At 34.7% G+C, this 22,790-nt stretch overlaps 2 protein-coding genes across 4 annotated transcripts; both read right to left on the reverse strand.

The window, feature by feature from the left end:
* Positions 1–1,885: 1,885 nt before the first annotated feature.
* On the reverse strand, positions 1,886–10,684 carry LOC128227111 (heat shock 70 kDa protein 12A-like). 3 transcript variants are annotated; one of them, XM_052937324.1, is made up of 12 exons: positions 10,618–10,684; positions 9,080–9,126; positions 8,827–8,853; positions 7,336–7,380; positions 7,057–7,095; positions 6,597–6,659; positions 5,299–5,330; positions 4,583–4,729; positions 4,290–4,442; positions 3,867–4,085; positions 3,617–3,740; positions 1,886–3,144 (listed from the first exon to the last, which is right to left on the reverse strand). In XM_052937324.1, the coding sequence occupies exons 2-12, from the start codon at positions 9,105–9,107 to the stop codon at positions 2,111–2,113; spliced, it is 1,911 nt and encodes a 636-aa protein (XP_052793284.1). In that variant the 5' UTR covers positions 9,108–9,126; positions 10,618–10,684; the 3' UTR covers positions 1,886–2,110. The 3 variants fall into 3 exon arrangements, with proteins under 3 accessions (XP_052793284.1, XP_052793286.1, XP_052793285.1); XM_052937326.1 differs by lacking the exon at positions 10,618–10,684 and adding an exon at positions 10,162–10,261 and having other exon boundaries at positions 7,057–7,092; XM_052937325.1 differs by lacking the exon at positions 10,618–10,684 and adding an exon at positions 10,162–10,261.
* A 2,068-nt stretch (positions 10,685–12,752) lies between these two features.
* LOC128226109 (heat shock 70 kDa protein 12A-like) lies at positions 12,753–19,965 on the reverse strand. Its single transcript, XM_052936001.1, has 10 exons — positions 19,935–19,965; positions 19,208–19,234; positions 18,999–19,052; positions 18,557–18,616; positions 17,988–18,019; positions 17,575–17,721; positions 17,130–17,282; positions 16,481–16,699; positions 14,601–14,724; positions 12,753–14,113 (listed from the first exon to the last, which is right to left on the reverse strand). The coding sequence occupies exons 1-10, from the start codon at positions 19,963–19,965 to the stop codon at positions 13,083–13,085; spliced, it is 1,878 nt and encodes a 625-aa protein (XP_052791961.1). The 3' UTR covers positions 12,753–13,082.
* Positions 19,966–22,790: the final 2,825 nt, after the last annotated feature.

Here is a 22,790-nt window from a genome sequence, read left to right on the forward strand (position 1 = left end):
ATGCCACTTACACGATTCGGGACAGGAATAACCCTCTTGGAAGCTTGAGGGAAGAATAAATCATCGCGCGGTATCATTTTAGGACGGGCACATTTACCTTTGCTGAATTTGTGTCAGGCGGCGGCACGATGATTCGCTATACCGCTATTGTTGTGTGTTTTGAGTTATATGCACTATTTGGGAACCGGCGCCTTGTAATTGAGAGCTATTGACGCTGTGATCTTGAGCTAGAGAGCATTAAATATCGTCTGGCGCCAGGTCTGACAGGTAATATTATCTGTGACAGACCTGTAAACCTTTCCTATACCACCTCTCCGAATAGCAGAGCCCAATGGTCTTTCATAAGACGGCAGTGTCTAATCCCGGTTGCCTCAGACCAAGGCTGACATTTTTGTTTACAAGCCTACAAGAACCAGAACTAACAGTGTATCACATTTCTCAGTAAAATAGCGAAGGTATCAACATGAAGCAAGAAGCACTTATAAGATTTTTGAAATGTTTTTTTTTTATATAAATTGACTTCGAATTGCTTCCCTTGACAATTAGGTTTTTCTGTGAAAACACATAAAATGTTCATCTAATAAGCCTAGAAACGGTCATCAAGATCACACTGACTGAACTGCCCTAAAACAAATTATCATAGCGTCCTTTTTGAAGTGTCTGAGTCCATTAAAATATTTTTTTTATAGTAGCTGGACTCTGACCAAACAGCTCGGCTCCTCTCAATACAGCAGTTTTGGGCTTATTAAGGTATACAACTTCAGCGCGAAATTTATCATTTATACTTTTTTAATATATTCACAATGGCTGAACAAAACTAAGAAGTCAATCTTGGCATCCTAAATGAGGTTTTCCTGTCCATATCGGACTTCCACCTGTATATCGGTTCCATTAAACATCATCTTACCGTTGATACTATCGATCCGTTTTCGGTGTCTATTTCCTTGCCCTCAAAGCCGACCTGTTGACTGATTTGATCTATCACATTTTCGGGGTAAAAGCTCCACTGGCCTTTTTGTTTGAAATGAGCTTTCTGTCGCGTTTGCTTTTGAAATCTTCAGAGCAACTCGCTTTCTGCAAAACATCATCAATATGTTCCTGATCGATATAAACTTCACTAAATTTGGCAGGAAAGTGTTCTACCAATTAATCAGTTCCATCAAATTTTCTTGTAGATATCTTCAAGTCAGCCAACGTTTTCCAAACCTCTTTTAAGTGGTTTGTTTTTAAGGATATAACCGTTGTCAAACCGTATAAAACGATTAGCTTTTTTTTCTTCATCGTCCGCCCTGGCAGTTACTGACATCAGTGGTGTTCTATTTTCAACAATTGTCATTATCTCAAACGACATGGATAACACCGCTTTGGCAAAAAAGTGGTGATTAGACCCTATACCGACAATTTAGATACGTTCGCTTAATTGCAATTGAAAGATGTTGATTGTCTTTTCGGTACCAATATTGCAAAGCATTCTGATTCATTTCTTCACAGCATTCACATTGTTCAGGATTCTTTTAGGGAACATGTTTTTAACACTGCAGGCAACTACAGATTGTACGATATTATTTTGCAGAAGTTATAGCAATAATAAATTAGACTGGTAGATTCATAAACTTTAGGTTTGAAAGGAAAGGAATAGATGAGTTTCTTTTGTAAATCTTTATTAAATACCGATTACAGAAGTAATATACTTACATGTATAAAGGTAACTCATTAATAAAAACAGTTCGGACAAAATATTTTCGACCGGGAAAAGAATACTAAGAAATTAGTACAGGCATTATATACACAAAAACGTACTGTACCTATATATCAAATCACAAGAAAATTATTCATAAGTTATACAAAATACTATCTCATCTTAGATTTCTAGAAAGATAAATTATTTCATTCCAACTGATCAACCATAAGTATTTTCGTTCGCAATCACTTTTCCGAATGTTGGTGATTTTTGTCTACATATCAAATGTATATGTTGTATTTCATTACATTTTTGTGGTAAAAGTGGTCCTGTTAGCATGCTATAAATATATCAAGAATGTTTAGAATTGTAAGTGTTGTCACAATACCATCAGTTACAAAAACAGTCTACCAAGTCACATTTGCTGAACTAGCCTAAGAAGTCCATCCTGGCTTCTTTAATAGACTTTCCGTGTCCATCCCGGACTTCCACCTGTATCTCGGTTCCACCAAATATTAGTTTTACTTTGATTTCAAAGTCCCTCTTGCGGTCTGTATTCAATTCCACAAGCACCAAGCCGACCTGCTGACAGTCTTCATCCGTCACGTACTCGGGGCTTTCTTTTGAACTCGCGAACACCTGCAGGACAGCGTGTGCCTGGTTATCTATAGTTGGATGATAGGTCATCTCTTTCATGTTTTGTCCGACAGTTATCTCTTGTCCAATGGTAACATGCTTTTCAAATATGTCATCACAATACTCGTGTCCGTCAATCACGATTCGTTTTTCTTCTAAATGTATTTCAGGCTTGAAACGGTTCATTGTTGCGATACCGTAGGTATACTTTGATACTCTAGTTTGAATTGCAGCAGGACTCTGACCAAACAACACGGCTCCTCTCATAACGGCGGTCCTTGGCTCAATAGGCGCTACAATTTTGTCCCCAAATGTTTCTTTCATTCTCGTCTGAAGGTATTTTGACTCTGAGAACCCACCAACTAGTACTATATAGTCAACATCGCCAATCACTTTTAGGAGAATTTGTGTTCTTTCGATAACTTGATCTATTGTTTTATCAAAGATCCATTGTCCTTTGTCTTTTGAAATGAACATTCTGCCGCGTTTGATTTCGATATCTTTACAGCATCCTGCTTTCTGCAAAGCATCATCAATATGTTCCTGTTCGCCAAAACTTTCTCTAAATTGCGCAGGAAAATTTACAACAAGTTGATCATTCCCATCAAACTTTCTTTTCGATATCTCAAAGTCGGCCAACATCTCCCAAAACTCTTTCAAATGTTTTTCTTTGAAAGATTTAACTGCTGCCAAACCAAATATATCAACGAGGAGCTTTTTAAATTTTTCCTCTACGTCCGTCCCTCCAAACCCTCCCCCTTGTGGTATGTGTAACTCCTTCAATCCACCATCTTCAACTCTGTGGCACGTTATATCAGCAGTACCTCCTGCAAACAACACTGATAGATTGTACAATGAAACTAAAAAAGGCAATTTTACAGATCACAATACATCACGCCCGTGAAAAATAACGTTACGGGTAGTGCATCATTTCAAACCCCCGTTTGTTTGTTTTTTACTTCAGTGGTGTTCTGTTTTCAGAAGCTAACATTCCTGCTTTCATTATCTCAAACAACCTGTGTTCACTTTGACTTTTTTGTTCAGCCTAGGACAACATCACTGGATATAATCTAGAGAGCCTGGTAAATGTACAATTTCAACTACAGGTCAAGTGGCCAAACATTAACAAAGGTCCTGTTTAATGGCACAAAGCTATTTTCCAACAGACACTTGAACAAGAGACACACGACCCACGTGCATCAAAATATATTAACGGTCATAGAATTTCACAAAACAGTTAATCAATAGCTTAAACATGATGCATGTTTATACAAGAAGAATTAAAGAAGCCGTACTTACCACCAAGATCAAGAAGAATGTACCTCGTTCCTACTTTACCAACGCAAGGAAAGTCATCTCGGCAATACACGGAAGCTGCTTCAGGTTCTAGCGCTAAAGAAAGCATTTCGTTCAATATCCCAGCCTGAAAGTCGGAATAAAATGAACAACAGAGCTATCGAGGTGTTGTTGCAAAGTGATATTAAATGCATGGACCATGATAAAGTTAAGAGCAGAAACGTCTTCAGAATTTCTGAATTAATTATGTGACCTTAGCAGCTGCTTTCCTCATGAACTGCTTTGCGGAATCCGTCCATATTGCTGGGACTGTAAGAACCCAATGTATGTCACCCTCGAGAACGCCACTACCTCTCTCGGCGAGGTCTTCTAGAAGCTTCGTTTTGATGAATTGTATTGCACAGGCAAAAATGTCAATGGCGGGCATTTCTATTTTGTCTTGGAAGTCTTTCAGCGGTGTATTTTCTTTCAGCTAAAATAAAACGGACTGAAATATCAGACGACGTTCCCACGTATATGTCAGTATGGGAAATATCATTATACACTGGATTCGATGATATTTCATATAATAAGTTTTATTTCTATATAGTAGTTGACACATTGCCAAACGGGTACATTACAATATCTTCATTGAAATGCTCTAAATATATTCAGAATAAATCCATATTAACTATACCTCCTTTGATTGAAAAAGCGTCATTTTGAACTCCTTAAATAAGTACCATTCCCTATGGTTGTCCCGGTCTAATAGTTCTTTATACTTTTTCTGTGCTTCGTAGCCGAACGAATGAAATTTCTTATTCTGGTCAAATAGTAACACTGTTGGAACCTAAAATTATCATAGAAACTGACTTTAGATATGATTAATAACCCCTGTGCAAATTCCTATGGAAGCAGTAACGAATTGATAATACATTGTCTTTCACATGGTGTGATAAGTAATATGCAAAGATCAAGTATTGTATGTACCTTTGAAGACCCTTCCTCTGAGGTCATTGTGAACACTCTTGTATGGTCGTGTTTCGAAGAGAATGCATAGCCCGTGTATGTGGTACCAAAGTCTATGGCCGCACAGAACAACGCTGATCTCTTCACGCTGACCTCTCCATTGGATGTCTTCAATCAGGTTAATGAACAAACGGTAGTAGTAGCTTCAATATGACGCGAATTGCATACTTGTTTTTAAGTGTAATGATTTCAAAAATTAAATTTCCATTTTAAACTTCATATTAAAACTTAGTGATGCCTTGCTTGTATATCAATATATAAAAGATATGCATTACTTAGGGATGCAAAAGAATATTCGAATATTCGAATATTCGATCGAACGTTTGGTATTCGAATGTCAAAATCGGTATTCGAATATTCGATGTTTTTGTTGAATTAATAAATTAATAAACTTTTTTCCTACAACTGTCATCTTCGTCTGTCTTGTTTTTACAACGATGGACCCGTAATGCCAGAGGTGTGAACTTGATAACACTATACACGCGCCATATCGGATATATCGTCGGGAACTGGCTGTTAGACAAGTGAAATCCAACACATTCCAATTATTTTGGGAACATTTAAAACCGGCCTTTATACCAATGTGTTGTTTTCACTGCATTACAATTGATTTTGTTTGCGATTCGTTTCATCATTCTTACCATCAGCTATATATGTACTTGAAGACCTATACTTACACATGTTACTGTTCTATTTTCAAGGACTTCACCTGTGCAACAAAACAGATCATAGAGTTAGAGTTAGAACAACGAATTATAACCTTGCAAATTTTATATTTTTATGCCATCACTTATAAGGGAGTTATATAGAGCATGCACTACTGTGGTGTTGCTCATATTTTCAAAAGAATGAGAGCTGGAGCTATGAAACTGCACAGGAATATTAATCATCATGTGCAGTTGATGACCAGGGTTATAGTGAGTTGCTGCCTCAAGTCAGAATAGAATCATGGTCATTGCTTACATAACAAATACATATAAATCATTAAATTTTGTTTCAATTCCATTTTCGATAAATATATTAGTTATCAATGATTCATGAAACTAAAGAGGAACGTATACCAGCATGTGAAAACGGGCATTTGGGGTTTTGTTTTTGGCTGTGCTCAGCAAAATTATGTCCCTTGATATACCAAAAATTAGGCATATAAAGCATTATATTTAGTATTACCAAAAGCATGCAAAAGTAAAGTACGATGTTTGTCTCTGCAAATGGTGATAGTCTGCTTGTGAAGATGTGCACCTGTGGTCAAGGTATAAGTCACTTTAACAAAAAGCGAAAAATAATAATTTATTTATTCATGTATTTAGCTACATTTAAATTACAGTGATGGAAGCATTGAATTTCGGTGGTTTTGATTTAACACTGGAGTCCCGAGTACTCACTAAAATCCCGAGAATAGTTCATATTAAAAAGGAGGGCATTGAGCCTCAAAAAGCACACGATTAACGGTTGATCTGTGTCATCAGCACTTAAACCTTTTGTATTAATTTATTGCGCCCTATATAATGTGCAAGTATATTTTACCAGTTTTTTTCAGTTTGTACCAAACCTTTTAGGCAAACAATGTTCATCCAACGTAAAACTTTTGTGACCAAATTTTATTTATTACCTTCAAAATGAGGTATTCGTTTAGGTTTAACGATGTATATTATTCTGGTTAAGATTGTATTATAAATGATAAATGTTACTGATATGTTGGTAGTGTTTGGTCATTATTTTATGGGGCCATCTTATTACGCACTTATCGTACGGTCGCTTTTTGTTAGCAAAATATCTGATTAGTTGTAATGTCCGTTTCAAACCAATAACTTTATTTGTCAGTTAAGGCAAATATTTATTTCATTTTGTTTGTAAAAGATTCAATTCATTTTGTGAGACTCACTATATAATTATTTTAATTTAATTAAATCTTACTTTATTTTGTCGCACACTTGTTCATAAGATGTCCCCAATAATTTCTGGCAAAACTTACTTGTCTCTTCTAGGCCGGGCGCACTTGGATGAAGAGAGTGGATGCTTTCTGGTGCATAGGCAACTGGAAAACAAACACATTTTAGTACGACTTGTTAAACGCATGTGTTTCGTATATAATAAGTTTGAACATACATATCATTTTTACTTTTTTATCGAATGATATGTTTCATAAAAGTGTTGTTTTTTTTATTCAACGATCATAATTGAATTATAAATGACTTTTGCTTTTACATATAGTAAAATGTGTGACGACCGTCAAAGTGACATTTTGATTATTAAAGTGCCATACCGTCAGAATGTATCTGTTCGTTTTACTATAATATATATTGTTACCAAAGTTTCTAATGTTTGGATGAGAAATGCTCTAGGCAAGGTAAGAACAACGCCATTGACTATTAACGTGGCACGGCTACACGATCCATATGGTATTGTAATACTACGCAGAAACATCAACCTACTTGTTTCATACAATGATTCTTCGGGCAAGGCCGCACCTGCTAAAAAAGGACGAATATAAAGCAAACACAAAACGTTCTACAGAGAGTCAGTATTCTACGTGTTTTTTTCCATAATGGAGGTTATTTTTTCTAATGAATCCCCGTAGATTATTCTCGGGGCGGGGGTTCGGTGATTTTTCATAACAATGACTTTAAAATAGGTAAACAAAAAAATATGTGATGTACTAAAGCTATTATGTTGTGGTTTTTATATCATTTCCTGTTTCAAATTTGTTTTACCTGTATTTCTTCTGGAGTCATGAGGCAGTTCACTATATACATTATCTAAAATAGATAAGATAATTGTGCATAGTCATAACAACACCAGGGTGAATCATATTCTATGTTTCAGGGGCTCGTTTTATAAAACATCTTAGACGTATTTTTTTTATTTTCACAGATGGCAACAACCTGATCTTGTTCCTTACTTCAATTTGTTTTTAACACAGGCTTAATTTCAATACCCACGCGTATGAAGCAAAATAACAAAACTAATACATCTCAATGAAGTTTCATGATTGTAGGTCAATTATGCGCAGCACGCGACACAATATGTTCAGTTGTTGCTTATAAAGTTATAATGCAATGGAAACGACAGGGACACCCCTAGTAGCAAGTATTTTAAACGAATAAACTGTTTAGAAGCATACTATTAAGACTTAATAGACACAATAAAGTTTCATGGCTGTAGGTCAATAATGCGCAGCCCGCAACACAATGTGTTTAGACCATTGTTGCTTATAAAGTTATAATGCAATGAAAACGACAGGGACACGCCTAGCATTGTAAACGAAAACACTGTTTAGAAGCACATGGTTAAGACCTTGTAGACTCTCAATATCCAACCTAACCCGGTCCCAACATTTGTCACGATTTGTTTACGATCACCATGGACACAAACGAGAACGTCATGTACATACGAAGCAAATGCTTATAAATGTTTAGGTAATGCCTTTGAACGGTCAATGGAAACACCGAAAACACATGTATGCATAACTGGAGCTTGCATCAACTTCAAGACAATGGAATTGCTTAAAAGGCTTAATGGGAACTAATCAACTTACTTTAAGTACTAAACGGCCAAATACAAATATCACTTGCATTTCTGTTGCATAGTCAAGGGATGTAACTTTTTTAGACAGAGTGTAATGTCACAAAACTTGTTGTTATATAAAAAACACGCTTGCCAACATTCCTATGCAGTTTCATGAGTGCCATTTTTAAGAACCTATATGCGGCACTAACATTTTCAAGTGACGCAATTGTACGAGAAAGAGGCAAATCATTTATGTAAAGCATCAAGATAGATATATCTATAAATGGGTATACATACTGAGATCATTTCAATTCATGACTACAAAACGGATCCAGGGCATTACACATACATATGGTCAAAATCACACGAACCAAAACAATAACACATTTTATATGCATCACACTGAAACGGCTTTGGTCACGTTCATGAATGGAAACCGATTATAATTTATTATCAATAATATATGTATTACTTAAATTTAACCTAACGCAAGATAATATGTTGCGCCGTCTCTCAAATGAAAGTGTTATATTAGCTGACCGAATAAATAGTCATTTAGTGATTGTTCTTATGTATGAACCAAACATAATTGAGTGTTTTTTAAGTTTATCTGAGAATATATGCCTTACTTATAATACGTCATTTACTGCCGATACTCGTGGAACTGTTTACAATTGTTCTAAGAAATGTCTTACCTCGCACAATATAAGGTTCTTGCGTCTCTGAAATTAATACGTGTTTTAAAAGAAGCATGCATGTAATGAACGTTTTTTATAAAAAAAAATGCTCGACGGAACATTATGACAAGAATTGTGCCAAATTCAAAGCATTACACTTGCCTGCTCTAAGAAGAGAATATAACAATACTATTTATAATAACACTAAACTTGTAAAATAAATATTTACACACTGATAGGAATAATGAAAAAGCTAGTGTAACATATTCACTTTTCTGGCGGCAGCATAATCCACCCATGGCCGGTATTTCTTATTGTCTGAAAAGATGAAATAAAAGGGGCAGCTTTTAAAAGATAGCATGCAGCCAATCGAAATAAGAATGCGTTCGTTTGGCCCGGTTCCAATGTGAATAAAAGAGTTTGCGAGTGGACTTACCTTTTCAATTTTTCAAGGTAATGAATGATCGGTGCTTTAAAAATGCACCAATACATTAATAAGATATCAAATAGAGTGCACCATCAATGGGCTGCTGGTCGACTTCACAACAACTATAACAAAAGTATTTGAACTAAGTCAAAACATAAGTTTTGGTATGGCCGTAAAAGCGATTTAATTGTGTTTGATGTTATTGCATGCTCTTCTGCGAAGAAAATGGGATCGAAATTGCCATTTATCGTATGTTGTTTAATACTCGTTACCATGCCAAAAAATCGTTTTCTTTTTCCTAAAAAACATGATTCCTCTTTCAATTATTCGTCAGGTCGTTTTACGTAATTTAAACTATCAAACATTTGGCTTTTGTTATATCAATCCTGAGATAGTTTGGATTCTTGCTTTGACAATGAAAAGGGTCACATATGTACATATATATGAGGAAAGTCCGAAATTCGATTTCGCAAATTGTTAACGTCCGAATGGTGTACACATTGTTTACTCCTTTAGCTTATCAACTATCATTTATAAATAAATGTGAATACTTTCGGGGTTGAAAAACTTTTTTTGTGATATACTTCGAAAAAAAATCATTATACGCATGTGAAAGGACAGGCGCACTGCTTAAAATCATAAATTTGAAAAAAAAAACATAGTTTTAGTTCGGAATTCTTTAATTAAGGCACATGGTTGATTTATCCAAACATATCAAGGGTTTTCACAGAGACAGGCTCATAAAGTAAAACTAGTACCGTTACGTACCTAATGTATACATTTATGTAATAATTAATAACTATTATATACTGTACTTACATACAGGTATCACAGCCGAAATGCTGGTGATATATAGCTAACTATTGTATCTAAATATAATATCTAAATATAACATAAATATATTTAATTATCGTTAATTACATTACCAAAATAGTCACGTCCAGTTACAATGGTTTGGAATAGATTCAATAAATATCATTTTATCCAAAATTCAAAACCATGCTTTAATTATCACGTAGCTGTTCCTATTCGACTTCCTTGTTCACAACAGATAAGAAAATGAAACACAATGAAACACCGCTATCTCGACGATATCAAACGTTTGATCAGATGTTAGTTTACTATCGATTGAATTTGAATCTATATATGTTTCGTTTTCCGAAAAAAGTACCTGCAAATAAAAAACTGGTGGAGTTAACATTAAAAAGTATCAAAACTCTTAGGCACCTATTTCTATCTTGTAGATATATACCACAGACATCGATGTCTAATTGGTTCTGGTTCGGATATAATGTGTTTAAATGTTACATTCGACTGTTAACGAAAATGTTCATTGCCATATTTAATCATTTTATATAAAAATTTAAGCAAAACTGACTTACCAAAGTGATAACATCGGCATCCGAAAAAAACAGTATTATAACGCCCAAAACAAACATAGTCTAAAATATTTATGGGCAAGGTAAAAGAAGATAAGCTTTATCTAACCGGATGATTGATACGGTCTGATACGACATGTCCGTAATACCCTGTCAATACATAAATATTTTTGATAAGAGACGATGAATTGGAAAATAAAGTATGTGTGTCGTTCTTCTGGATTCTTGTCACACTGATACTTGCTATGTAACTTTTATATTGATATACCATAGACTAGAATATTTCCTTTTTCGGTTGTCCTTGCTCCTTGTGCCTCTAAACAGGTTGGTTTCATGTTCGGGTATTGTACTTGTATTTCTTAATGTTTCCATTTCCTTACATACACCGTGATGTGAAAACGATTTTTTACAAATGCAACGAATGTTGATGAAAGTTGGCTTAGCTAAGTGACATGTGCAACCATTTGCAATCATAATACTCTATAACTGAAAGAAACATGCAGGAGAATCAACCGATTTCTGATACGAAACATACGTTGTCGCTGGTAAGTATTGATTCCATGTCTAGTTTATAATTTATTAAACCCGCTCCTATCTATCCTTTGTGGGGGGTTTATCCGACTTTGTGTTATAGATGATGTACCATACTGAATATTATACGGCCTGTTTGATATTATGATAGGAGACAATTTCAGGCAAGTCCCCATCTACACCAGAGGAATTACACTGATATTTATGTTGCCTTTCAAATCCGTTGAATGTATTTGCTCCTCCATGACAAACTCTAGCAGCTTTTGGACCAGCTTACCATCATCGACAGCGTTGATAGCAGTAAGATCTCGGAATGACGTTTAAATAGATTATTGTTTAACCTGCAGTGATCAATCTACCATGCCACTGAAACACTTTTGAGTTGTACCAAGATGGCACTGAATGCGGATCCATGATTTGATGTTAGAGGGGGCGTTACTTATGGGTGAATCGTTTGACTAGCGCCCCTACCTCAGAGCCAAAATTAATTTGGTTTAAAACGTTGACAGGGAGTAAGGGGGAACAACATAAAGAAAGTTTCAACAGGTTCTAATCCGAAATGTGGCATTTTGGGCATTCTTTAATATTTGTCTTCGTATATTGAAGTAAAAAGTAAACTTGGGCAATTTTAGGGGAGGGAGTGCGCCCATGATTCCGCTAGTGGAATGAGATACATTACATGTATGGAAGAGGGATTGTTACCAGTAGTGGCGTAGGATTGATAACATGAGTAGCTTAGAGACGATATTTGCTTTGTTTTTAAAGAAACATATCATGTACCTGTTAAAAACCATTTAGGTTTTTGTTTTGTATATTTTCAGGACATTGTTATATTCAACTGATCACTATGATTTAATGACAATGGAAAGCTTGATATTAAGTATTATTTACTACATGTACTTATTGTAAATATTAAACAGACAAATAAAACATAAAAATTATAACGTCATTTGTACATCTTTTGTTGATCAATGGAAAACATTGGTATTGAGTTTGATGTGTATGTTTCTAACTGAAAGAGAGCTGAAGTTTACTGTAAAGAAATATCGGATAACTAAAAAGATCAGAAATATTTCTTAAAAAAAACATTAAAATGTGTAAGATATCTACTGTCTACTTGGTACATGCACGACACGAGAACCTAAAATCAACTGAAAGTTAAAAATCATTGTCTTGTAGGGTAAAGAACCTCAAATTTATTGAATGACAGTATCATCAAAAGTTAAGACAACGTCAATTGCTTAAGGCATATACTGTCCATTGTTTTTAAAGAGGAAGCGTTTACGATCAACGAAAATACCAGCTCCTGATGAACAATCTTCACTGCAATGCGCACTATTTGTGAATGGTTACCATATAGAAATAATACTTCTTTGATGCAGGGGGCAGATATTTGTTGTTTATAACTCATATCGCTCAACTTTACCAATTAAGTTCCTGACATCTAGTTTTTGAGATATAGCAATTTAGTAGACATCTATATTGTAGATGAAGTATGAGTAACTACAGCTTATAGGTGAACATTAAACCGGCGTCCTTAAATCAGAATTGCATGAAATTGAAGAATTCATTGGGTTTTGAAACAAAGGCACGGGAAACCCCCGCAATCTAATATTTATTTTTATTCATACGATGTACCAAATCTCAGATTTTTAATAACATGAGTATTTTTTTCTAATAATTGTTTAATAATAGAGGCACTCGTATTGCCTTTTTTCAGTTTGGTGGAATTTGTCTGAGACCTTAAATGTTCATCTAGTCCTAATAAACCTATATTTGTATGCGTGTTTTTGCTACTATTTACATAAATGCTTTGAATTTTGTTGCATTAAGGTAATCGTATCAGCATGCTCAAAATATATTGAGATTAATCAGGAATCAAATGCTGTCTAAATACACTACGAATCACATAATTCACCCAGGTTACACTGGCTTAACTAGCCTAAGAAGTCCATCCTCGCGTCTTTAATCAAGTTTCCGAGTCCATCCCGAACTTCCACCTGTATCTCGGTTCCACCAAATACCAGTTTTACTTTAATTTCAAAGTTTCTGTTGCCCCCTGTGTCTATTTCCACAAGCAACAAGCCGATCTGCTGACATTCTTCATCAGTCACGTACTTGGGGTTCTCAGTAGAGCTCGCGAACACTTGCAAGACAAAATGCGCCTGATCATCTATAGTTGGATGATAGGTCATCTCTTTCATGTTTTGTCCGACAGTTATCTCTTGTCCAATTGTGACATGCTTTTCAAAGATGTCATCGCAATAATCATGCCCATCAATCACGATACGTTTATTTTCTGAATGTATTTCAGGCTTGAAATGTTCCATAGTTGCGATACCGTAGGTATACTTTGATACTCTTGTTTGTATAGCTGTAGGACGCTGACCAAACAACACGGCACCTTTCATAACAGCAGTTCTTGGTTCTGTTGGCGCTACAACTTTATCCCCAAATTCCGCTTTCATTCTGGTTTGAAGGTATTTTGACTCTGAAAACCCGCCAACTAATACTATATAGTCAACATTTTCAAGCACGTTAAGAAGTGATTGCGTTCTTTCGATAATTTGATCTATCGTTTCATCAAATATCCATTGTCCTTTGTCTTTTGAAATATGCATTTTGCCGCGTTTTATTTTGATGTCTTCAGAGCAGCCTGCTCTCTGCAAAACGTCATCGATACTTTCATGTTCTCCATATATTTCATCAAGTCGCGCAGGAAACTTTACTATCAGTTGATCATTCCCATCAAATTTTCGTTTGGACATCTCAAAGTCGGCCAACATTTCCCAATACTCGTTCAAGTATTTTTCTTTAAATGTTTTAACTGCTGAACCAAAAATATCTACGAGGAGTCTTTTAAATTTTGCGTCCACGTCCGTCCCTCCAAACCCTCCCCCTTCCGGTATTTTTAACTCCTTTAGCCCACCATCTACAACTTTGTGACATGTTATGTCCGCCGTACCACCTGGAAACAACACTTTTGGATTAGGAAATAAAACTCATTCAGAGACGCAAGCTACGTGTAAAAAATAACGTCATGGTTCGAGAATTATTCAATGATGAAGAATTAAACAAAGCATTACGTATATCAAGACTGAGGCATGCCTTCTTGTTCATATGTTAAGCCTCATCGGGAGTTTAAGCTTTCGGCCTTTTTTAAACCAAAATCTAAAGGCGAAAGATTTGGGGGGTTTTAGATTAAATGTATAACAGTAATGAGTAGCGGGAGAAGCTCAAATTTAGTTGTATATGGACCTGATTTCTTTATGATTTTCTTTGGTGACATCGACATTTCTATACACAATTGTTGTATAGAAAATTAAAATAATAAAGGTACTGTTGTTTTTCCAGTCGGAAAGGTAAGCTTTGATAGTCAATTTAGTATGGCTTCGAAGTTAAATGACCATCTTAACGATATTAATTATTATATATATGAAAAAACGTGTACTTACCACCGAGATCAAGAAGAATGTATCTCGTTCCTACATTACCAACACAAGAAAATGTTTCTCTGCAGTAAACGGAAGCTGCTTCTGGTTCCAGCGCTAAAGAAAGCATTTCGTCCAATATACCAGCCTGAAAATCAGTATTTCATATATATAGACAAACGAGAAGGCGACGAGTTCCCTGAAATATACATAGTAAATTATATGTAAAACAATAGCCACCGCAACCGGGAAATGAACTCGGATCGGTTTGCCGTAGCCATTATACTACTGCTACGACACGTTCTCTGCTACACAGGTAATATATTTGCAGAGCTATTTTTAGCTCGTAATTTCAGATGACGTTTTAAATTTAGATCGCGACTTTATATGTTAGACTTGGATTTTTACTCTTATCCCCGACAAATTAGTCAATGACCTGCACGTGTATAGATTTTAAATTCATCATGCAGACGGTAAACAAACAGAAAATAAAAAAAGAGACACGCCCCATGAAACAAACATAGAAAATGCGCAGTAAAAATGGCACTGTCTCAGTTGTCTAATGGTTATTGCAATGGGTCGGCAATCAAGCGATCCAGAATCGATTCCCGGATTTCCGTCCCAAATATCACAAAAACACTTCAGTCAAGTCTCAATCTCCAACTCAACTCATGTGTTACACTATTAAAATGTACATTCTCTCATAGAATATGGTGATTTAATACTTTAGTCAAGAACCAAAACAAAACTATTCTACAGCAATTAATGTAATTGAGTACAGCTCATTTTTCTTAAAAAAGTATGTGATTTTACTCTATTTTAAGTGTTTTCATGACAAATCAAATCAAGGTATTTATCAACACATTCTATCAGAGAATATCCTTTTAAAAACTGTAAAAACATATTCATTTTCTTTTTGATACCTTTTAATGTTATGAGGCAAAATGAGTTCAGATTGAGATTGATACAGTAAAACTGCGGTCGTTCGAACAGGCGGTCGTTCGAGAACCGGCGGTCCCTCGAGGTCGGAGCTTGGTCCCGAACATTTATTTACTATTTTCATATAAAGTATACTGACTCTGCATCGAAACCTAAGTAGGTCGAGGAGTCGAGGACAAAAGCCGGTCCCAAGTACACAAATCATGTACAAAACCTTATGGCTCCCTCGAGGTCATAATTTCACACTTTATCCTGAACGCGCGTTCCAAAATAAACAAACAATTGCTAGGTGTTAAAATGTTTGCAGGTGAAAGTAAATTTGATAAGGTGTGACAAACCATTTATCAATGTTTACGCATGGCCGATGATAGTTGATAAGGACGTTTGCGAAGATAATTATAAGTTTGAACAGTTTTGCGAGAAAGACAAGATGCGCCAATCATCAATCCTTGTTTTTTTTGCGAATATTAAATCTTACTAAAGCCATAATATGTACTGTCATATTTAAATGTGGCTTGTTCAGAAAAAGTGCTTTTCGTAAAAATAAACATAACTATTTATTAATCTATAATTATTTTTTTTCTGTTACACTTTGTATACGACAGCTTTTGAACATATGAGCGATTTCCACAACGCAACACATGATCGGTGTCGTAGTAAACAGTCGGTTTAAAAACACTGAAAGATATTTCATAACAGGCTGGAAAATTGAAACTCGGGTCTTTCGAAACATCGGTTCGGACCCGGGCATCCTCGAGCGATCGCAGTTTTACTGTATTTGACTTTAATTAAGCAAATATATATGGCATAGGGACCCCGAGGCTGAGGCTAATGTTCTACTCATATTTTTTCCATATATACAAAATCAACAGCTTTGATGTTTTTAATATAGAAATATTTGATTGTAAATACAAGCATAAATTCAAATCGGGAATATGTCTGAAAAATTAAGTTCATGTTGATACCTTTGTAGCTGCATTTCGCATAAACTGTTTTGCGGAATCATTCCATATTGCTGGGACTGTGAGAACCCAATGTATGTCACTCTCGCAAACGACATTGCCTTGCTTGTCGAGATCTTCTAGGAGCTTCTTTTTAATGAATCGTATTGCACTTGAAAATAGTTCAATGGCGGGAAGTTCTATTTTGTCTTGAAAATCTTTCACTGGTGTATTTTCCTTAAGCTAAAGAATAAAATAGACACAGTTATAAACACGGCCGGTAATCATTGGAGTCACAACATATTGTTATACGCTAAAAATGCCTCAACTCGTCTTCCATTTGTATTGTCAGTGAGTTGAAACGTAACGTTAAAGGTGAGAATGGTATTTGAAAACTCACATTCACATACATCCATTCCCACCTAGTATTAACTAAGTGTTTTGTTAGAGCATTTTAACGCATAACGACATTCTGTGGTCCAAATGACCGTCTGCCAATACAAAAATACTAGTATGTTAGTTAGTAAGGAAATGTTTCATACTGCAATGCATTAATGATATTTCATACAAATAGTATTATGTTCATACTCAAAGCTTGTACTGCCTTCGCTTGTGACACTCGGAGTTTGTCTGTGAAATGTTTCAAATATATCTCGAATACAATCTGACATACCTCCTTTGTTTGAAAAAGGGTCATTTTGAATTCCTTAAACAGGTACCATTCCCTATGGTTGTCCCGGCTTAATAGTTCTTGATACTTTTTTTGAGCGTCGTAGCCGAACGAATGAAATGTTTTGTTCTGGTCAAATAGTAACACTGTTGGAACCTGACAAAAGAATGATCAAATAGCTTAATTAGGAACGTCTCCTTATCCATGTATAAATATTATCATTCGATTACTTCGTAAACAACAAAACTATTTTTGAATATTGTTTGATTTTATCAATCTACCTTATAAAATAGAGGATGACACATTAAGATGATGAATGTTCTATCAATACCAAGTACCCATGCTCTGTATAATACAGTCGCCGGTTATGCTTAAGGCCGCTGTACATTGAAAATGCTTTAAGCTTTATTCGAGTTGTACCGTTACACATGTATTGATACTAACGTACCTTTGAAGACCCTTCCTCTGAGGTCATTGTGAACACTCTTTTCTGATCGTGTCTCGATGAAAATGCATAGCCCGTGTACGTGGTACCGAAGTCTATTGCAGCACACAACAATGCTGATCTCTTTCGGCTTATCTCTGCATCGGATGGCTTAATTTAAAAAAAACAACATCCATACGGTAGAGTGTTGATTAATTATGGTGTAATTTAGGATACCTTTTTTTGAGGGGGGGGGGGTCTCATTTTTTGTGGTCAAAATATAGAGGAAATTAAGTACATAATAAACATGTTAATGAGAATGAAGATATGACTCTAATGATTTCAATCAGCATATGGACTTTTATTTTTTGATTCTGTGTTAAACATTTTAAATGTAAATGCATGATACAATCGCCGATGTTCGGTACTGTACTTACACAGGGAACTCCTCTGTGTCCTTGGTCGTCGCCTACGGAACAAACCATCAGGGTTAAGATGCATGACAGAGCATCATACATCAAATAATATCAAAACAGCAATGTTTTTTATCAACATATTTTTAAAAAGCCATTGAGGCAAAAGATAAGTGGAAATTTAAATTCAAACTATTTAAAGTTAATCTCTGAAGACAACAAAAAGTGTTTTCACCAAAATTTTGTTGATTGTATTCAATCGGTTTGTTTGTACTTGTTCCTTTATGGTCAACTTGCATATTTATCAAGAGAAATTCAATTTCATACTACAGTGGTTTTTTATATTATAAATAAGTTTTCGTTTAAACTAGAGCCGCTTTTCTCGAAATATCTTAAGCATAACAGGCTAAGGTAACTTATTATATTAAGCCTAATTATATGATTTGCATAACAACCTAATATATTTTTTTTCTTTTAGATAAACTCCTTTAAATGTCTCAACATTCTTGAAAAAATACACAAATTATGTCACAACACAAATGTATTAAGGACTTAATTTTGGTAAAAAATAATGGGGTCTGTTAAGCATTTACTTGTCTGTTCAGGGCTGGACAAACTTGTGTAAAGATTGGCTCCTCCTTGTTCATAAGCAACTGAAAAATGCGTTATCAAATAAGAAAAGTCCGAATATATGGTGGATTCAATGACCTACTGTTTTTTTTAAAGGAAATACTTCTCAGAAATAAAGCATTTTTTTACAAACGATGTCATTCTCGAAAGCAATGCTTTTAAAATAAAATCATCCTTTTGTCCTCCAGGAAGATATGTGGCTGTCTAAAGACCGAAAACATAGAAAACAGATCAATGAAGTACTTAAAGAAAATGCTAGAGTTTATTTGGCGATAAATAATGATAATTCTTATTGTTGAAAATACATAATGATGCACGAACTTGATGATCATTAAAACTTGTATGTCTTCTAACATATTAAAGTTATATTGTTTTTATTGCTGACATTAAGCTCTTCATTCTTACCTCCAACTTCACCCGATACACCATTTTTAAAATGCAGCACATCATAATGGTCATCTAAAACATATATTGACGTACCTTTGTTAATTTAAATTAAGTTTTAATGAATCATTTAACTTGAGCGTTTACTTGAGTAAGTGTAACAGATGTTCGCATAAGGAAACAAATAATAATAAACTCTGAAAACTATATGCATTTCATGAAAATCTTACCTGACACAAGCTCACGCTGTGGCGTCTCTGAAATGTTGCAAATTCCATAATAGTCAAGTCAAGGAAATTGTTAAATTGGTAATAAAAAGCCGCCGCACCAAAATACACAGCAAAAAGCATAAATGGGCATACGAAGCATGAGAAGTTGTACTAATGGGATGTTTATACAAGCATATCAAATATTTTAAACGGGATTATTTCCCTTCAACTATAATGCTTTGCACAACAAAATAGAATAACAATTAAATAAGTAGCATGTACGTTGTCGTACATCACTTTATATTTTACACATTCACAGTCTAAAACAGAACACATGAAGAAAACAGATCATTCTTATTGAAATATTTTCTTTAACAATCTGACGTGTTGTAATGGTTTAAGGTTATTTTTACGTATTTACTAAATTAAGTGGGTAAGTGCAACGCCTGCCGCATTACTATCTATTTTTAAATGCATTCTTATAACCCTTTTACCAGCTTTGTGGTCGAGATTATATGTTATCTACTGGCCCAACCCCTGTTTAAATCTACTGCTTCATGTGATTAAAATCAATAACGGTTGACTGCTGATTTCCCAAAATAAATCAAGCTTAGTTTTGAATGACACTCCCATATCATTGAGAAAAACATAGTTTCGACACATATGAGATATAAATCTTCATCGTTTATTATTAAATGATAGGAGTATTGAACGTTAAAACTATAAAAGATCGCCTTTTCACTCTCACCTGATTTCTTGTGGCAGCAAACTCCGCCCATGCTGATTGTCGTTACTCTCGTTACTGTTTGAAATGTTTAAGGTGACTTTCATTGGTAATTGTTTACGGAATCAGCAAAAGGCATTGCCGAAATCAGTGCGTGTATACAACGTGATAAATTGCGTCATAAATTCTTCGTCGAAAGGCAATATTTTGCTTCAACTGAAATTTTTTAACCAAGATAAATTTACTATTTCTTCATCATATTAGATGCAACATGGCGCAATCTACGCCGCCTACATAGCATTGCATTCGGTCTACTACTAGAGTTTGACTACGAGTTAAGCTTCTTAAAACACTTCGTCAAACCTTTTCACAAAACCACCGCCTGATGACGCACTGTCAAAACGTTATTTTGTAAACATGTTTGTCGAAGGAAACTAATCAACTTATCAAACTCTAGTAATAAAACGAAGGCGGAACTCTTTCAGGGGAATTAACTGCCCGTTGTTTCATTTGAAATTGTAAAAAAAAAACTATCTTTGTTTTTAGTCTTCATTCGAAGTTAAATCTTGCCTTCCGACGTAGCATTTGTGACGTAATTTATCACGTGGTATACACACACTTGAAATAGGCGCTTTATATACATATTCTTTACTTTGATACGGTAAGGAGCAATAAATAGAACTGTTATCAGTTGGTAATTTAAACCATGTCTTTATGTGATGTAAAAGATTATTTATTCTTACAAGTTTGTTTAACAAATTCTCAAATTGAACTTCCTTGATTTCATGATGCAAAACCTCTATCTCTAAAGTGGCTTGTATTGAAATCAGGTTGATAACACGAACTGATTGTTTAAGGATGATTTTTATACATTTTTTTTCATTGTGTATACGATAACGTCGAACTTTGCGATACATTTTGCAAATAAATAACAAGTCATTTTGAAATGCATTCAAAAACATGAACTTCTTATCAACTTCTGAGTATGTTGAACTTAGATAGCTGAGTGTTATTCATTGTTTCCCTGCATACTTTTAAGTTTTAAATATAAGTCCTTATCGTAGAAAGTATCTAACGGGTTGTCATGATGAATTCATTTTCTTAAATAAGAACATCAACATTCAATCTTCAACGTATGTATATATATATATATATATATATATATATATATATATATGTATATATATATATATATTTATTGTAAAATCATTCTTTTAAACTTTTCAAACAGTTTCTTCTTCCTCGATTATTAGTATTTTTGGTGTTTACGTTCAGAACACTATGGCGGTTGAGTGTTAACTAGCGACTGGTTGCACATTGCAATGGACTTTGACATCAACAAAAAATCCAACCTGCGTGCAGTTATATTTACTCAACGTACACAATGATGGAAAAATACTACAACTAAAAAGAATTATACTTTAGATAATGCATATTGAATATTTTGTTTAAAATGAGTATAGTTGTTGCCCGTCAAACTATGTACTCTTTTTTTCATTTTTCAACATTTATCTCAGTACTTTACACAATGAAATACGAGTGAAAATATTATATACCGTGTTCTTGGATCATTTCGAGTTCCACGATTTACAACATATGTATTACATTATGGGTCTTTATTCCAACCCTGAAAATGTAGTAAATCTTATACACACAAGTATGCTTTCATTACCTCGAACGTTTTTGTTAGAGTTTTATTGAAAAAAAATTTAGAAAATCGCTTACCACAGTAGCATCTTTTCATCCGAATCGTCAGCAATATTTCGCTCAGATATTTTAAATAATCGAATATTGTCTGTAAGAATTATGACCAATGTATGTGAGAGACAGAACTGACGATCGCTTTATCTATTAAGCGGGATGACAAATCTTCGATCTGACATTTTGCCATGTATCGTCTTAAGCGAGTCCATGGTATGTTATGTTTGCACGCTGTGTGTTTCTCGTTTTCTATGCCTAATCGTTGTGTATTTTTAACAGAGTCTATATTATTGTTTAGCTACAGGATTTGTCCAATGAAGTTGACATTGAAAATATGTTGTATCAATTTCATAGGATAACGAGTACTGAATTATAAAATATGTTTGTGGAGTATCCATATTCCTCAAACACAAATACTATATATGTTATGCCTATGTTTTCAACGTTTTTTTTCAAAACTAGCATATCCCTTTAGATTTCGATAATGCATTGGTGACGGGCACACAAAACAAGTTTCGGCAAATAAGAAAAACTTAAGCGATAATACCCTGCATAAGTAAATTAAATAAATGCAAAATCTTTTAACGATCTAGCACAGGACGAGACTACCTGTTTGGCAGTTTCCATTTGGTAAAGTCATTGTATGTTAAAAAAATCGAGTGGCATGGACATTTTGTTGTTAAGACTTATAATTATGTCAAACGCATACGATAATGACTCCGAATACACCTTATTGAGAACAGTTAATAGGTTTTCTATGATCGCCTCGAAGTGCATTTGATTTCGTCTACATTTTGTACAATACATATTTAAATCGTGTCTCTTTGTCTATAACTTTTTTTAAGTTGTAACAGTCTTTGCAGACGAGTCTCGTATGCACCCCTTTAAAACTAAATACCACAATGTATCTTAACAGGACTCGTGCAACGGATGTTGATAAGAGTTGCTCAGCTTAGTGCCAAGTGCAACCATTGACATTGAGAGCGTGTGCACATGGTCGGTACAGCTTGCCTTCATGCGTCTTTATTTGCTTACAAGTTTTTTAGTCATAATATACCTTTGAATTTGCGCATCAAAACACTCCCAAGACAATGCAACGTTTGCATGATTTGTGTTTGGATAGGGACGTATATATTGTGCGAATAAAACTAACCGCAAAGATAAAGATTTATTTAGATG

This window comes from Mya arenaria, chromosome 3 (genome assembly GCF_026914265.1).
Source record: "Mya arenaria isolate MELC-2E11 chromosome 3, ASM2691426v1".
In the NCBI taxonomy this organism is placed as follows: domain Eukaryota; kingdom Metazoa; phylum Mollusca; class Bivalvia; order Myida; family Myidae; genus Mya; species Mya arenaria.

Coding starts and splice junctions, on each gene's coding strand:
- LOC128227111 (XM_052937324.1), bottom strand. CDS start 9,107: ATGGGTGGATTATGCTGCCGCCAGAAAA. Junction 8,854..9,079: donor ATTATGCTGCCGCCAGAAAA/GTGAATATGTTA, acceptor TATTAATTTCAG/AGACGCAAGAACCTTATATT. Junction 4,443..4,582: donor CAGAGGAAGGGTCTTCAAAG/GTACATACAATA, acceptor TGATAATTTTAG/GTTCCAACAGTGTTACTATT.
- LOC128226109 (XM_052936001.1), bottom strand. CDS start 19,965: ATGGGCGGAGTTTGCTGCCACAAGAAATCAG. Junction 19,053..19,207: donor ACAGCGTGAGCTTGTGTCAG/GTAAGATTTTCA, acceptor TATATGTTTTAG/ATGACCATTATGATGTGCTG. Junction 14,114..14,600: donor CATTCTTCTTGATCTCGGTG/GTAAGTACACGT, acceptor TGTTGTTTCCAG/GTGGTACGGCGGACATAACA.